Source organism: Carcharodon carcharias, chromosome 9 (genome assembly GCF_017639515.1).
Source record: "Carcharodon carcharias isolate sCarCar2 chromosome 9, sCarCar2.pri, whole genome shotgun sequence".
Classification (NCBI taxonomy): domain Eukaryota; kingdom Metazoa; phylum Chordata; class Chondrichthyes; order Lamniformes; family Lamnidae; genus Carcharodon; species Carcharodon carcharias.
In genome coordinates this window covers 51636503-51653201 of record NC_054475.1, presented here as the reverse complement: position 1 = coordinate 51653201, position 16699 = coordinate 51636503, and the positions used below count along the sequence as shown (strand labels likewise).

The following is a 16699-nucleotide window of genomic DNA, read 5'->3' as shown; positions in this document are numbered from 1 at the left end:
CATTGGTGGGGGTTACGTTCCCGTGAAACCTCACAAACAGCAAAATTGCGAAGGAGAAACATGCTTTTGAATGTGACTCAAATGGATAGTTTCCAGCTATGCGAGGGCAGCATTGTTGTGGAAAGTTACAGCACTCTACAAAAAACTGTTTCTCTTCACAGCAGGCCCAACAGCTTTAGCATATACAGGTATTCCACATTTTGCTTTTTGTTTCTGATTTCCAGCACTGGCAGCTTTTCTCGCAACCCATTTAAAAATCACGGTCAATGAAAAAGAGAAATACCCAGGGCCAACTAGGGGTAAAATATAATTAATGACGCCACTAAACATGTAACAAGTCTCTGACCATGAACTCTCAGAAAGCGAGGAATTTGTTCTTGCGCATGGTTTCAATTTTGGTGTGCCTTCACCCCAAATCAAATGGGAAAAGGTATTTGCTGAGTTCAAACTCCTAAACTTCCACCTACCCTTCCACAAACCAGCGCCCAGTGAAGTTTCTGAATCTTTGAAAGCGCATCTAGATGATAGCACATGCATGTTATGGGATACTGAACGAGCTGCCTGATTTTCACATGCAACGCAAATGTCTTATAACCTTGTGAGGCCTTAAGACCAACCCAGACATAAACATCAGTAAACCTGGCAAAGGGATGGGGATAGTTATCCTTAATAAGCACATCAACAAAAGGCACACTGTTGGCATGGTGCATTGCCACTTGATCGGTTGCACATGCCCCTGTATTCATGAGAACAGCTTGGAGAGGAAACCAAATTGTGAGATCCATGGAGAAATCTTGCATTATCGAGCCTGAAGCTGCTTGCTGTCTGCCTTGCTTGCCTGGAGCCTGAAAGGTATGCACCCTGAAGCTTCTTCCTGCCTACCTTGTCTGTGCCTTGCCAGGAACCTGAAAATGCTGCCTGCCTTGCTGGTGTCTTAAAAGCAAGACTTGCAGTTATATAACACCTTTTGCGACCTCAGGACATCCAACAGCACTGCACAACTAATGAAGTACTCTTGATTTGTAGTCATCATTGTAATGTAGCCAAGGCAGCAGACAATTTTCGTACAGCAAGTTCTTACAAACAGTAATTTTGATAATGATCAGATAATCTGATTTTAATAATGTTGATTGAGGGATAAATATTGGCCAGGACATCAGGGAGAACCCTGGTGCTCTCCCTGAAGTAATGCCTGGGGATCCTTTATCTCCACCTGAGGACAGACAAGGCCTCGGTTTGCATTCCATCAGAAAGATGGCAGCACTCCTTCAGTACTGCCTTGCCTGAAACCTGAAGTTATTTGCTGATTACATAGCCTCCCCTTCACCCAGCAAGACTGTAGCCAACTGTAATAACCCTAATGCATGGCTGTGGTGGCCACTCACCTCAAGGTTGTAGGTTCACTCTCATTCGAGAGACCAGAGTGTTAAATGCTTCAATGCAGTGCTTCGGGTCAGTGGTACCATTCTTTTGGATGAGGCAAACTCTCAGGTGGACAAAAAAATCCTATAGCACTATTTTGGAAAAGAGCAGTGGGACTATCCCCAGGGTCCTGGCTAATATTTATCTTTCAACTAACATGAATTAAAAACATGTTATATACTCATTATCTCATTGTTGATTGTGGGACTTTGAAAGGAAGATTGCATTTATATAGCGTTTTTCACTAACCACAGATGTCCCAAAGTGTTTTACATTGAATGAGCTATTTTTTAAAGAGTAGTCAGTGTTATGTAGGAAGCATGGAAGCCAATTTGTGCACAGCAAGCTCCCACAAACAACAATGTTGATTGAGGGATAAATATTACGAGCAAGGAGCAGGAGTGGGCCATTTGGTTCTTCGAACCTGCTCCACCATTTAATCAGATCAGCCATGATCTTATAGTAACCTCAAATCTGCATCCCCATCACCATTTTGCCTACCAAGAATCTAACAACCTCTGCATCAAAAAGATTCAAAGACTCTGCTTCCACGGCCTTTTCAGGAAGACCGTTCTGACGATTCGCAACCCTCAGAAAAAATTTCGCCTTATCTGTTTTAATTGGGCGACCCCTTATTTTTAAACAGTGATCCCTAGTTCTAGATTCCCCCACAAGTGGAAACATCCTCTCCGCATCCACCCTGTCAAGATCCCTCAGGATCTTATGTTTCAATCAAGTTGCCTCTTAACTCTTTCCTCTTAAGACAACCCGCCCATTCCAGGCATTAGTCGGACATGAAGTTTTGTGGCCATTTTGCATCATAATTATCATACAAGGACAGGATCTTCACATTGCCCAGCCTGACTTTGAGATTTCGTTTTCACTAAGTTAATGGCTTGAGTATCTTGATTTCCGGCATTTAGTTGCACATCTGCCCTTGTCTGTAATTACTGTGACATTTGCACTTAAATAACAGCAACAGCTAATAGTCTTGTTATTCTGTCAGCAGTTTCTGAGCTATTGTGTGTAGCATGCCTTGCATTTGTGTAGTTCTTAGAACTATATTTTCCTTTGAGGGAAAGTGAGTTATTTAGTGGGGGCTTCCTGGTGACCATCACAGCTTCAAATAACTTAAGTATTTCATACGTAAGCAGTATTCTCTTTTAGATAGTGATTTAACTTTTGATTTTGCAGTATCTTTGGCTTTTATTTCATCTATCACTCTCGTTTTTAATCAAAATGCTTAGGAAAGGTATGCTTATTCAGAGTAGCTTGATTCCTAAATGAAATAATTTTGGACTGCTTTGTTAGTAACTCTTCCTGAGGAGTTGACTAAAAAAATGTCATGCATTTGAATTCATGGAACTAAGGTTAATTTGTCTACCTTGAATTGTGCTATATGGAAAGGTTTGGAGCTCTTCCTGTGCAATCTTGTATTGATGAAAAATCTTAATTTTCTTTTTGAGGTACCAAATTTCAACTTCCTCACCAGTTCTTCGTTATTCCTCAGCAGGCCTGGCACCATCTGTGGAGGGAGAAAGAGTTAATGCGTTGAGCCTGTATGACTTCTTCAGAGCCAAAACGAAGTAGAAATTTGATGGATTTTATACTGTTTGAGAGGGGGTGGAGCATAATATAAGGTCAGGGGTAGTGGGGAGCTCAGCCTCTTTATTGGGCTACACAACGCCCAACGCAAACTGGAGAAACAGCACCTCACCTTCCGATTAGGTATTTTACAGCCTTCCAGAATTAACATTGAGTTCAACAACTTTAGACCATGAACTCTGTCCTCTATCTTTACCCACTTAATGCAATTTAAAAAATTTTTATTTATTCACTTTTTAAATATTTTTCAGTCTTTTTCCCTAATCCCCCTCTCCTCCCCCACAGGGCCACCTGTCACTTATTTCTATGTTACACTTTCAGAGCGCTGATCCTTGTTCTGCTATTACACATTGCTATCTTACCTTTTATCAGCACCTCCTTTAGTCTTTACACTGCCATTAACACTCCCTTTGTCTTGTGCCCATAACATCTTTGTCAATCTCTCCTGAGCTCCCACCTATCCTGATCTCCTATTTTGCCCCACCTCCACCCCCTCAAGATTGAAATCCATCATATTTCTACTCTAGCTCTGAAGAGGAGCCATACGGGCTCAAAACGTTAATTGTTTCTCTGTCCACAGATGCTGCCAGACCCTGCTGAGCTTTTCCAGCATCAGTATTTTGCTTTTCTCTCCGTTATTCTTCACCACGTTTCTCTGCTCTGTAGTGTTGCTATTCCTTGCTTAGTTCTTTATTTTTAAATATTTTGCAATGTTAATCAGGAAACATTAGGCAACCTTCGTAAGTAGAGTGCCTTTCATGTTTTCGTGATGTCCCAAAACTTCACTACCAGTGAATCATTTATGAAGTGTACTCATGGTTATATAGACAAATGCAGCAGCCACATTGCACAAAGCAATGTCTCAAACAGCCAAAATGATTGCAGAGCAATGAGTGGATATAATGGATAAGTGCTACATTTGTATTCAAAGGATAATTATATCATATGGAAATGGCTTCTAAAACTGGATCTTGAAATGTGAAGTTTGCAAAAATTGCCATCTATTCAAATCTCCTATAATTAAACAATGAAACTCAGGACAGGCGTAAGTGTGTTGTTTCTAATTTTGCCGTTAATTTTGTCATAGCACGTTGACATTTTATCTTGCAGATTATTTGGGGAAAAAAGTTCTACAGTGATTTTTTTTGTACCCTTAGGTATGCACAAGCTGTGAAGATAATGCAGAAGCCAGTGGATTTTGTGTGGAATGTCTTGAATGGCTCTGTAAGACATGTGTAGAAGCCCACCAGAGAGTGAAATTCACAAAGGATCATACAATAAGAAGGAAGGAAGATGTTTCACCAGGTTGGAAATTAATTTGCTGAATGTAATTCTAATGTTGCAGGTTAAACCTGAACTTTCAAACACAGGTGGTTTTCTAGAAGGAATCTATAGAGTGAATAAATACTGTGAAATCTTTATTACAGGTTACAATGGCGTAATGCATCTTGTGTCCATATTTAGAGGATAGAAGCATAAATATGAAGGCATTAAACGTTGGAATGGATAATGCATTGAGTGGCAGACCATTTGATCATTGTAACCTTTCTTGTAATGGTGTTATTTAAAAAGGCATCATTAACTTTTAGAAATAAATTTAAACTAATAAACTGAAAGAACTATGCCACAAGATGTCAAGTTTTAAATAAAAACTTTTACTCTACAGGAATTAAACAAAGCAAGTACTACTAACTTAACACTAAACTTTTAGAAAATTTTATTCACTACGAGATATGGGTGCCACTAGCTAGGCCATCCTTTTTTGCAACCCCTAACTGCTCTTCAGAAGGTGATGGTGAGCTGCTGCCTTGAACCACTGCAGTCCATGTGTGTACTCATAATATTGTTAGGAAGGGAGTTCCAGGATTTTGACCCAGCAACAGTGAAGAAATGGTGATACAGTTCTAAGTCAGGATGGTGTGTGGCTTGAAGGGGAACTTGCAAGTGGTGGTGTTCCCATGCATCTGCTGGCCTTGTCCTTCTAGTTGGTGGAGGTCACAGGCCCAGAAGGTGCTGTCAAAGGAACCCTGATGAGTTGCTGTAGTGCATCTTGTAGATGGTACACACTGCTGCCAGTGTGTCGGTGGTGAAGGGACTGAGTGTTCGTTGTGGTGGATAGGGTGCCAATCAAGCGGGCTGCTTTGTCCTGGACAGTGTTGAGCTTCTTAAAATACTTAAGAAGAAGCTTCATCATCCAGGCAAGTGCAGAGTATTCCATAATACTCCTGACTTCTGCCTTGTAAATGGCAGACATGCTTTGGGAAGTAAGGAGGTGAGTTACTTGCTGCAGGATTCCCAGTCTCTGACCTGCTCTTGTGGCCACAGTATTTATATGGATAGCCCGGTTCAGTTTCTGATCAATGGTAACCTCCAGAATGTTAGTGGGGGATTCAGCGATGGCAATTCCAGTGAATGCCAAAAGGAGATGGTTGGATTGTCTCTTGTTGGAGATGATCATTGCCTGGTACTTGTCCCAGTGTTACTTGTCACTTATCAGCCCTAGCCTCAATGTTGTCCAGTTCTTGCTGCACATGGACACTAACTGTTTCAGCATCTGAGGAGTTGCAAATGGTACTGAATGCTGCAAACATCAGTGACCATCCCCACTCTGACCTTATGATGTAGGGTAAGTCATTGATGAAGCAGCTAAAGATGGCTGGGCCTAGGACACTACCCTGAGGAACTCCTGCAGTGATTTCCTGGGACTGAGAAGATTGAAATTTTGGTGATGGACATTGAAGTCCCCCACTCAGAGTACGTTCTACGTCCTTGCCATACTGAATGCATCCTCCGAGTCGTGTTCAACATGGAGGAATACTAATTCATCAACTAAGGCGGTTGGGTGCAGTACATAGTAATCAGCAGGAGGTTTCCTTGCCAATGTTTAACTTGATGCCATGAAACTTCATGGGGTCTGGAGTCAATGTTATGGACTCCCAGGCAACTTCCTTCCGACTCTGTCCTGCCAGAGGAACAGGACATACTCGGGGATGGTGATGGTGGTGCCTGGGACATTGTAAATTATGATTTGGTGAGTTATGTCAGGCTGTTGCTTGATTAGTCTGTGGGACAGCTCTCCCAATTTTGGCACAAGCCCCCAGGTCTTAGTAAGGCTGACTGCAGGGCACAGGGCTGCATTTGCCATTGTTATTTCTGGTGCCTACATTGATGCTGGGTAGTCCTTTCGGCATCATTCCTTTTAGACTTTTTAGCAGTTTGGTATAGCTGAGTGGCTTACTCAGCCATTTCAGAGGGTAGTTAAGTGTCAACATCAGTGGTCTGAAGTCGCACATGGGCTAAACCAGGTGAAGACGGCAGATTTCCTTCCCTAAAGGACATTAATGAAGCAGATGGGTCTTTATGACAATCAAGAATGATTTCATGGGCATCATTAGTGAGACTAACTTTTAATTCCAGATCTATTAATTTAAGTTCTACAGGCTGCTGTAGTGGGATTTGAAATCATGCTACAGAGTGTTAGTCTGTGCCTCTGGATTACTAGTCTAGTGACATGTCTCTAAGCTTGCAAATGGTATCGCAAACCAGATTTCTATCCATGAGTTCCGCTGTCCTTTCCAGGATCCTGAGAGGGTTCACTCACTTCTCTTCAGGGCAATTTGCCAAAGCTCTTAACAATTTATTTTGATTCTCCTCAGTATTCCTGATATTCTCTGAGGTACGAGATTTCTTTCCACTAGCATTCGACCAGGTGACCCACCAACTCTCTAAGCACCCCACTGTTGTGAAACCCACCTCAGCTGAAGCTCTGCTTTTAAAAAAAAATTCATTCATGGGATGTGGGGTCGCAGTCAAGGCCAGCATTGATCGCCCATCCCTAATTGCCCTTGTTCAAAGGGCATTTAAGAGGCAGCCACATTGCTGTGGGTCTGGAGTCACTTGGAGTTGGACAATTAGCCCTTTAGTTCACATTAATGAACCAAATGAATTTTTACAACAATGGCTTCATGGTCTTTTAATTCCAGATTTTTATTGAATTCAAATTTCACCATCTGCTGTGGTGGCAGAACTGGGTCCAGAGCATTACCCTGGGTCTCTGGAATACCAGTCATTGACAATACTGCTCTGCCACTGCCTCTTTTTTTAATGGTCTACAGCTCCTGGCAGATTTCTCTCTGCCTATTTCCATGCTATTCCAGCTCCAGATGTAAACTGCCTGTGTCAGTCAGAAAACACAGATAAACCCAAGGCAAAAAAAAATTGCTGTGATCTATCCCTATGCCAACCTGCATCCCTGGGATGTCCCAAATAGAGATTTCAATTCATTAACTTCACCTTCCAAAACATCATTTGATCTGAAAAATATATGCTCCTTGTTTTGCTAGTTGTTTTTCAACCTTTGGTTGATCTGGGGAAATGACATGAATAATTTATAACTATTGGGGCCAACTGCAATCTTACCAGACTTACTGGCTCCATTCCGAAGCTAAGAGAAGACCACCTATTGTTTTTTGTTTTCACACCTCTAACTCTCACTCCTTTAAATGAACTTGGACCACCCTTTGAATTGTAATTATCTTAGGGGTGTTTGCCAGTTTCTCAAACCAGGTGCTTCCGTTGCCTTATTTTTAAGAATTTCAATTGCCAAACTATGTTATATTATGAAAGTACACGGATCATGAAATTAGTCATTTCCGTAGCAATAGTTTGAAGCATTTAGTTTCAGGAACTTAAAAATGATTTAAAAATCAAAACAAGAAAATGTGACAAGAATTTTGGGTGGCTTCAAGATGTCTTTGAAATTTTGCTTCCAACAGGCATGGATGGTATGCACCCTGGAATACTAAGGGAAGGAAGTAGAAACTGATTATCTGATAGCATGCCTAGATATAGAATTTGCTAGGATTTAAAGTTTATCAATATATTTAAAAAGAAGGGGTAAATTGGAGAGTGGAAAAAGCCTCAGCCTAACCTTGGTAGTGGGTAAGCTTTTTGAAACTGCAATGTGTGATAAAACTACTCTTCAATTAGAATGGAACTAATTAAAAAGAACCAGCCCAGATTTAGAAAAGGCTGTTCATGCCTGACAAATTGACATGTTCTTTGTATATTTTTTTGGGAAATATATATTAGCAAAGGAAAAGTAGTTATGTCAGTAGATTTTCAACCAGTGCGCAATAGGATGCTACATAGGCGTGCCAGGTACAATATGTTGTCTATAGGTCTATCTTGACATTTATAAAGGAAGTCATTGCTAATTTGCTCACTGTGCCGAAATAGGGAGTGTGGCCAACTGAAAAGGACCGTATGTGACTTTTGAGGTGCATGCAGGATAATGTCGCCCTCATTAAATTAGGCAAATAAACGTTAAATGAAATATAGGGAAGCACGAGGCAGTACATTTTGCGAGTAAGAATAAGAACATGTATGCTGTATGGCAAAATCTTAACTGGAGCAGAAAGCATAGAGATTTGAGGTTTAGACACAGATTGTCCCTGTGATATCTGAATAGTTAATTTCAGCAGCACAACACGTGGTTCCTAATTGCATAATTTGCATTTATTTATTAGTGTGCAGAAAGTTAATTCTGTATGCATTTGCATGAAAACTGTATGGTATTTGTGTTTAAAACTGTTTATTTTGTCAAATTAATGTGACAGCTGACCCATATTTAATTCAAAAATATAAACTTTGTGATTATGTAAATTGTATGAATATTTCTCATATAACCCCTAAATAAGTTATACAACAACAACTTGATATTCCAAATAGTTCACAGGAAAATTTGATACCTAGCCACATGTGATAATGGGATAAGTGATTGAAAACTTAGTCAAAGAGGCATGTTTTTAAAGGAGTGTCTTCAAAGAAGCAAGGTAGTAATAGTTTGGCCCAATTAAATCATCCTTGCCCACTGCAGTTCAGCTTGAGATTTAGCAGTCACTCACTTTTGCAGAACAGCTTCATCCAATTCAGGGTCGCAGGGAGCCAGAGCCTATTCTGACAGGCAATGGGCATTAGATAGAGTACACCCAGAACGGGACTCCAGTCCATCACAGGACACACAATCACATGCACACAGACTGGGGGACAATTTACCATAGCCAATCCACCTAACCACATCTTTGGATGGTGGGAGGAAACCGGAGCACCCAGCGGAAATACACACAGACACAGGGAGAACATACAAACTCCACACAGACAGACACCTAAGGTCAGGATCAAACCCGGGTCCCTGGAGCTGTGAGGCAGCAGTGCTTAATAACTGTGCCGCCTTGCCAGCCTTAGATTCAGCACTCTTCCTTTTTATTTCATAAGTGGAAGCAAGGGATGAAATTAGGAGGGGGTATCGAATATCCATACTGAGTGGAAGGAACAAAATAAAATGTCTTATTACTCTGGCACAGTAGTTTGCAAAATTAACTGAATTGTCCTTGTTGCTTGAGGGTGTAGCTCTTAGCAAAATTCTAGCGAGTAACTCAGCTTTGAACTGTAAAGTTTAAACATTCTTTCCAGTAAACTGCACTGGATTACTGTCCACCATCGTACTTGTCTACAAAGTTGAATTTATACCACCTGCAATCAGTCGGCTTCAAAGCATGTTTCAGTATCTACCATAGTGACTGTTGATTACATTGAGTTGGCAGGGAGCCGCTACCTTCCTTTACTCAAGTGAGTTGAACTGATTCCTGGGATTGTTGTGTTTTGGGTACTGTTTTTGGATACGGTTAGTGAGCTGTTGCTTTTCTTATGATCTATAATAGTTTGAGATTTAACTTATGAAACAAATCCTTCAAGATAAAACCAAATATTTCTTGTTGAGTTTATTTGCAAAAGTTAACCATTTATCAGTGTTAGAAATTTCCATTTTCTTGAAAAATTGAATATATGGTGGCTCCACAGCTTAAGTTATGTGTTTTCTAGCATATTTGTCTTGTTAGTAGTTCAAATATTTCCTGTAAAGCAGATCATGCCTTTCCTGAACTGCCTTGCATTGTCTTCTGAGTTCAATTAAGTAGCCTAGTGTTCCATATTTCTGGTCTGCATTCATTATTATCTCACACTCCCATTCAACCATTCAATCTTTCATATGATCAAGAGCTTACCTTTATTGCCATCTAGTCATGAGTTGTGTAACCCAGTAACCATACCAGTGAAACCCCTCCTGCTAAATGGCCTGCATGTTCCCTCATGTGCATTTCTTACCTACCAGAAGGAAGACCAATTCACACCACTTGTGGTCTAAATGGTTGCCGGGGCACTGAAATGAATGACACAGCAGCGCACTTCACGGTGTATACATTTTCTCTTTAGGGAAGATGCTGCCAAAATCCCCTTTTAAAATCACGGGGTACTGGCCTAAATACAACTTAATATAAAATATACGAATTGAAACAGTGTGGCTTATAGATATATTGGCACAGTGAAATTATGATCCCATAATCTTTTGTACAGAAGTTTTAAATGAGCATCAGACTTGCAATGAGGCAGGAAGCTGCTAAATGGGATCTTTCAATGTGTAAAAACTTAGAACTCATTGAGCTGAACTAATCATTGCTGAAGGTGCTAGCTTTTCTCAGCCATTCATTGTTTCACTGCCAAAGGAAGTAAAGGTTGGGACAAAGGGGAAGGGTGCAAAGCAAAAACTTGAAACATTGCACTGTTGGATACCAGGCACTTTGTAGTGTTATCTGTGCAAGAATGTGATAGCTGGTACTTTTGGACCTTTATAGGCTTAACTGTTTTGCTAGTTGCTGATTGTGTGGTTGTAATTGTCTTTGCTTTCCATGTTGATTTATTTTGTCAAGTAGGGCAGGAAAATAAGTTACACACAACTGTGCTTACACTAATGTAAGATGCCAAGGATTTACTTACAAATGACCATCACTAACTTAAAAGGTCAGTGTTCAGTATGAAAGCTGTTCATCATTTCTAAATTCAATCTCTTGAATTATAGAGGCAGTGGGAGCTCCCAGCCAACGGCCTGTGTTTTGTCCTATCCATAAACAAGAACAGTTGAAACTCTTTTGTGAGACGTGTGACAAACTGACATGTCGGGACTGCCAGTTATTGGAACACAAGGAACACAGGTAGGCTCAACTTCTTACTGAAAAAAAGTTTGCAGGAAGAATTTCTGATGGGTAGATTTCACGAATCTTAAAAGGTTTTTATAAAAAGTTTAATGGTATATTCCAGAACTTCTTTGGATGGATTACATAGGATAGGACATATAGCACAGAAATAGGCCTTTCAGCCAAACGGTCTATGCCAGTGTTTATGCTCTGCTTGAGGCTCCTCCCAGCTTTCCCATCTAAATCTACCATCGTAACCATCTATTCCCTTCTCCCTTATATGCTTGTTTTGTTTCCCTTTAAATGCATCTATACTGTTTACTTCAACCACTCCGTGGTAGCGGGTTCCGCATTCTCACCACTCCTTGGGGAAATTCCAGATTGGATTTCTTGATGACTTTCTTGTATTGATGACCTCTAGTTATGTTCTTGCCCACAAGAGAAAAAATTCTCTCTGTGTCGACTTTACCAAATCTTTCATAATTTTAATCTATCAGGTCACCCCTCAGCTGCCTTTTTCAAAAGAGGAGACCCAGTTGGTCGATCTTTTCCTGATATGTATACATACATTTCTGGTATCATCCTTATAACTAGAAGAGGGATGTGAGGAAGATTTTTTTTTTAAGCAGCAAGTGGTAATGACCTGGAACTTGTTGTCTGCAAGGGTGGTGGAAGCAGAAACAAATCAATGATTTCAAAAGGAAATTGGAGCACCTGAGGAAATAAATTTGCCTGGCTATAAGGACAAGGTGGGAGAATGGGGCTGATTGGTTGCTCAACAAAGAGCTGACATGGTCTTGGGCCAATGACTGCTTTCTGTGCAGTTATAACTGCTCCTCTTCATAAATGTTTGGATATAATCTCAAAGGACAAAAGCTGTTTATTGCTGTATTGTCAATTAGCCCACCATAGAATTAGTTTTTTATCATGTGACTGAGCCATCTTAAGTTTTTGATGGAATTTAGAATTCTCGGAATATAGTCCGTCTAATTAGAGCATAATGGTTGAGACTGGAGGGAGAAAAGATATATTACATTTTTAATGCTGATATCAACCAATCGTCTGCATTAGACCCCACTTTGTTGCTTCTATTGAAATGGAACAAGCCTTAAAAAAAAAAAGCTGCTTTCCCCCATGTCAATTTAGAAACAGCCCATGGAAGAGAAGAGAGTTCTCAAAGTCCATTCATTTTCACCACATGTTTAGAACAACCTAACTCTTTTATATAAAGAGATAAAAACAAAAAACTGCGGATGTTGGAAATCCAAAACAAAAACAGAATTAACCTGGAAAAACTCAGCAGGTCTGGCAGCATCGGCGGAGAAGAAAAGAGTCGACGTTTCGCGTCCTCGTGACCCTTCAGAACTGGGTGAATCCAAGGAGAGGGGTGAAATATAAGCTGGTTTAAGGTGGGGGGGGGGTGTGGTTGTAGGGACAAGCAAGCAGTGATAGGAGCAGATAATCAAAAGATGTCACAGACATAAGAACAAAAGAACACAGGTGTTGGTGATATTATCTAAACAAATGTGCTAATTAAGAATGGATGGTAGGGCACTCAAGGTACAGCTCTAGTGGGGGGCTTGGCCTAAATAGCCAAGTGGTTATGGTACTGGGTTTGTAACCCCAAGATCAAGAGTTCAAATCTCACAATGGCAAACTATGAAACAATGTAACTTCATCTGAAACAGATGGAAACAGGTTTACTCAAAAGAGTATCAAGAGTTCAAATCTCACAATGGCAAACTATGAAACAATATAACTTCATCTGAAACAGATGGAAACAGGTTTACTCAAAAGAGTATCAAGAGTTCAAATCTTATTAGCTTGGCCTAAATAGCCAAGTGGTTATGGTACTGGGTTTGTAATCCCAAGATCAAAAGTTCAAATCTCACAATGGCAAACAATGTAACTTCATCTGAACAGATGGAAACATGCTTGTACTCAAAAGAGTTACAATCTCAGCAGGGACCACTAACATTTTGCTTGGCCTAAATAGCCAAGTGGTTATGGTACTGGGTTTGTAATCCTAAGATCAAGAGTTCAAATCTCACACTGGCAAACTATGAAACAATGTAATTTCATCTGAAAAACAGATAGAAATGTGTTTGTACTCAAAAGAGTTACACAACATCTGTTACATCATCAAAATATCAATCAAGAGTTCAAATCTCACAATGGCAAACTATGAAACAATGTAACTTCATCTGAAACAGATGGAAACAGGTTTACTCAAAAGAGTATCAAGATTTCAAATCTCACAATGGCAAACTATGAAACAATGTAACTTCATCTGAAACAGATGGAAACGGGTTTGTACTCGAAAGAGTTACAGGCCAGTCAGTTTACCTTCATTTAAAAGATTATCAAGATTTCAAATCTCACAATGGCAAAACTATCAAGAGTTCAAATCTCACAATGGCAAACTATGAAAAAATGTAACTTCATCTGAAACAGATGGAAACGGGTTTGTACTCGTAAGAGTTACAAAGCTTTACTCTCCCTTTATCGTGCCTTTTGGCACGGCAAAGAGGGGCTTTTTGTACGGACTGCTGCTGCACACCTTCCATTTTCTCGCCCTTGTCCGTCGACCGGACATGCCCTGGCGTGCCTTGTTGCCGTCCGGCGGCGGAGGCCCCCGATGGGAGGCCCTCTACGGAGGTGTCCTCCCCCTTTCTATCGGGGACCTGGGTTGGAGGGTGTTACATGCAGCAGTTCCCTACAATAAGAGGATGCATAGGTTCACGGACTCTCAGGACACGTGCCCTTTTTGCGGTCTTGTGGAGTCCGTGGACCATGTATACATAGGGTGTTGTAGGCTGCACTCCCTTTTTAGTTACTTGAAAAACCTTTTATTGATGTTTTGTTTGCACTTCAGCCCCACGCTCCTGATCTATGGGCACCCGGTGCGGAAGGGGGTCGGGAAGGAGGAGGACCTCCTCGTGAACCTGCTCCTGGGCCTGGCCAAGTTGGCCATTAACAGGTCCAGGCAGTCGGCGATCGACGGGGGAGTCCCGCCCGATTGTTTGTCCCTCTTCCGCGGCTACGTTCGCTGCCGGATGTCCCTGGAGAAGGAGCACGCGGTGTCTGCTGGCAATCTCGAGGCCTTCTGTGCTCGGTGGGCACCGCGGGGACTGGGATGTTTTGTTGACCCCTTTAATCACATTTTGATTTAAAGTTTGTAAGGTTCCTTTAAATTTTTGTCCTTGGTTTTACAGCTGACCTGAATTAGGGGCTGTGCCTGATTTATCCCAATTTTGTTGATTTGGTTTTCATTTAAAAGATTATCAAGAGTTCAAATCTCACAATGGCAAACTATGAAACAATGTAACTTCATCTGAAACAGATGGAAACAGGTTTACTCAAAAAAAAAAAGAGTATCAAGAGTTCAACTCTCACAATGGCAACCTATGAAACAATGTAACTTCATTTTCGGCTTACGCCGATGACGTGCTCCTTATGTTTAGTGACCCGGCTGACCTGCGGAGGATGCGCGAGTGCCAGGAGGTCTACTCTGCCGCTTCTTCTGCCAGGATCAACTGGCGTAAATGTTCTGGACTCCTGGTCGGTCAGTGGCAGATGGATCCCCTACCCGAGGAGCTCAGGCCTGTCACCTGGAGTAGGACCAGCCTCCTCTACCTGGGGGTCCATCTCTGCCCCGCTGAGGAATCCTGGCCGGCAAACTGGCAGGAACTGGAGACGAAAGTCACCGCTCGCCTGCGGCGCTGGACAGGACTGCTCTGAGTGCTATCTTACTGAGGTCGAGTTCTGGTCATAAACCAGCTGATCGCCGCCATGTTGTGGTATCGGCTGGTCACTTTGACCCCTCCCCCAGACTTTGTCACAAGAATCCAGAGATTGTTAGTCGACTTCTTCTGGGACAAAAGATTGCACTGGGTCGCTGCCGAGGTTCTGAGTCTCCCGCTTAGGGAGGGTGGTCAGGCGCTAGTGTGCCTAAGCACACAGGTGGCGACTTTCCGCCTTCAGACCCTGCAGCGATACCTCTACGTCGAGCCTCCTCCTAGATCGTGTGCCCTGATGACGTATTTCTTCCGTCAGGTGCACGGCCTGAATTATGACGTGCAGCTCCTGTTTATAGAACAGCTGGGCCTCGGTGGCTCCTTGCAGGCATTGCCCGTCTTTTACCAGGACCTGATCAAAGTTTGGAAAGTGGTCGCCTCGCGACGCAGCTCTCCCCCGTCAGGAGTAGCGGCTATCGTCAGAGAGCCGCTGCTCAGGAATCCGCCCCTCCGTCCTTTTCAGTGGTTGGCGGAGAGGAGGGCTGTGGCCGCAGGGGTGACCAGGATCGGGGACGTGCTGGGTGGCGGAGGACTGAGCTGGATGCTCCCACAGGAGTTGGCGCGACGCGCGTCTGTGAGTGTCCAGGTCGCAGCCGATGCCATCCAAGACCTGAGAACGGTCGTGCTCAGACCCGACATTATTTTGGGTCTTGAGGTGGCCCAGGTGCGCGGTGGTCTTCCGTCTGAACGTTCCCCTGTTCGGACAGAATTCCACATTGGCCCCAAGCCCCGAACCCTCCCTCGGGTGCTGGTGCCCCGCAATATGAGCCGCCTTGGGGACATGCCCTCTGTGCCTTTTGGCATCGCAAAGAGGGGCTTTTTGTACGGACTGCTGCTGCACACCTTCCATTTTCTCACCCTTGTCCGTCGACCGGACACGCCCTGGCGTGCCTTGTTGCCATCCGGCGGCGGAGGCCCCCGATGGGAGGCCCTCTACGGAGGTGTCCTCCCCCTTTCTATCGGGGACCTGGGTTGGAGGGTGTTGCATGCAGCAGTCCCCTATAATAAGAGGATGCATAGGTTCACGGACTCTCAGGACACGTGCCCTTTTTGCAGTCTTGTGGAGTCCGTGGACCATGTATACAAAGGGTGTTGTAGGCTGCACTCCCTTTTTAGTTACTTGAAAAACCTTTTATTGATGTTTTGTTTGCACTTCAGCCCCACGCTCCTGATCTATGGGCACCCGGTGCGGAAGGGGGTCGGGAAGGAGGAGGACCTCCTTGTGAACCTGCTCCTGGGCCTGGCCAAGTTGGCCATTAACAGGTCCAGGCAGCGGGCGATCGACGGGGGAGTCCCGCCCGATTGTTTGTCCCTCTTCCGCGGCTACGTTCGCTGCCGGATGTCCCCGGAGAGGGAGCACGCAGTGTCTGCTGACACTCTCAAGGCCTTACATGCTCGGTGGGCACCACGGAGACTGGGGTGTTTTGTTGACCCCTTTAATCACATTTTGATTTAAAGTTTGTAAGGTTCCTTTAAACTTTGTCCTTGGTTTTACAGCTGACCTGAATTAGGGGCTGTGCCTGATTTATCCCAATTTTCTTGATTTGGTTTTCATTTAAAAGATTATCAAGAGTTCAAATCTCACAATGGCCAACTATGAAACAATGTAACTTCATCTGAAAAACAGATGGAAACGTGTTTGTACTCAAAAGAGTTACACAACATCTATTACATCATCAAAATATCAATCAAGAGTTCAAATCTCACAATGGCAAACTATGAAACAATGTAACTTCATCTGAATAGGAACAGATGGAAACATGTTTGTACTCAAAAGAGTTACAGCTCTAGTGGTGGTGGGGGGGCATAAAAGATTTAAAAATAATGGAAATAGGTGGGAAAAGA

General features: G+C 42.7%; 1 protein-coding gene across 5 annotated transcripts in view; it reads left to right on the top strand.

The window, feature by feature from the left end:
- The window catches only part of trim33 (tripartite motif containing 33), a 188618-nt gene that overhangs the window by 71397 nt on the left and 100522 nt on the right, over positions 1-16699 (top strand). For all 5 annotated transcript variants that reach the window (XM_041195414.1, XM_041195410.1, XM_041195412.1 and 2 more), the window contains exons 3-4: positions 4185-4332; positions 10943-11075. In XM_041195414.1, coding sequence (XP_041051348.1) covers positions 4185-4332; positions 10943-11075 — 281 coding nt within the window. The remainder of the gene's footprint in view (positions 1-4184; positions 4333-10942; positions 11076-16699) is intronic.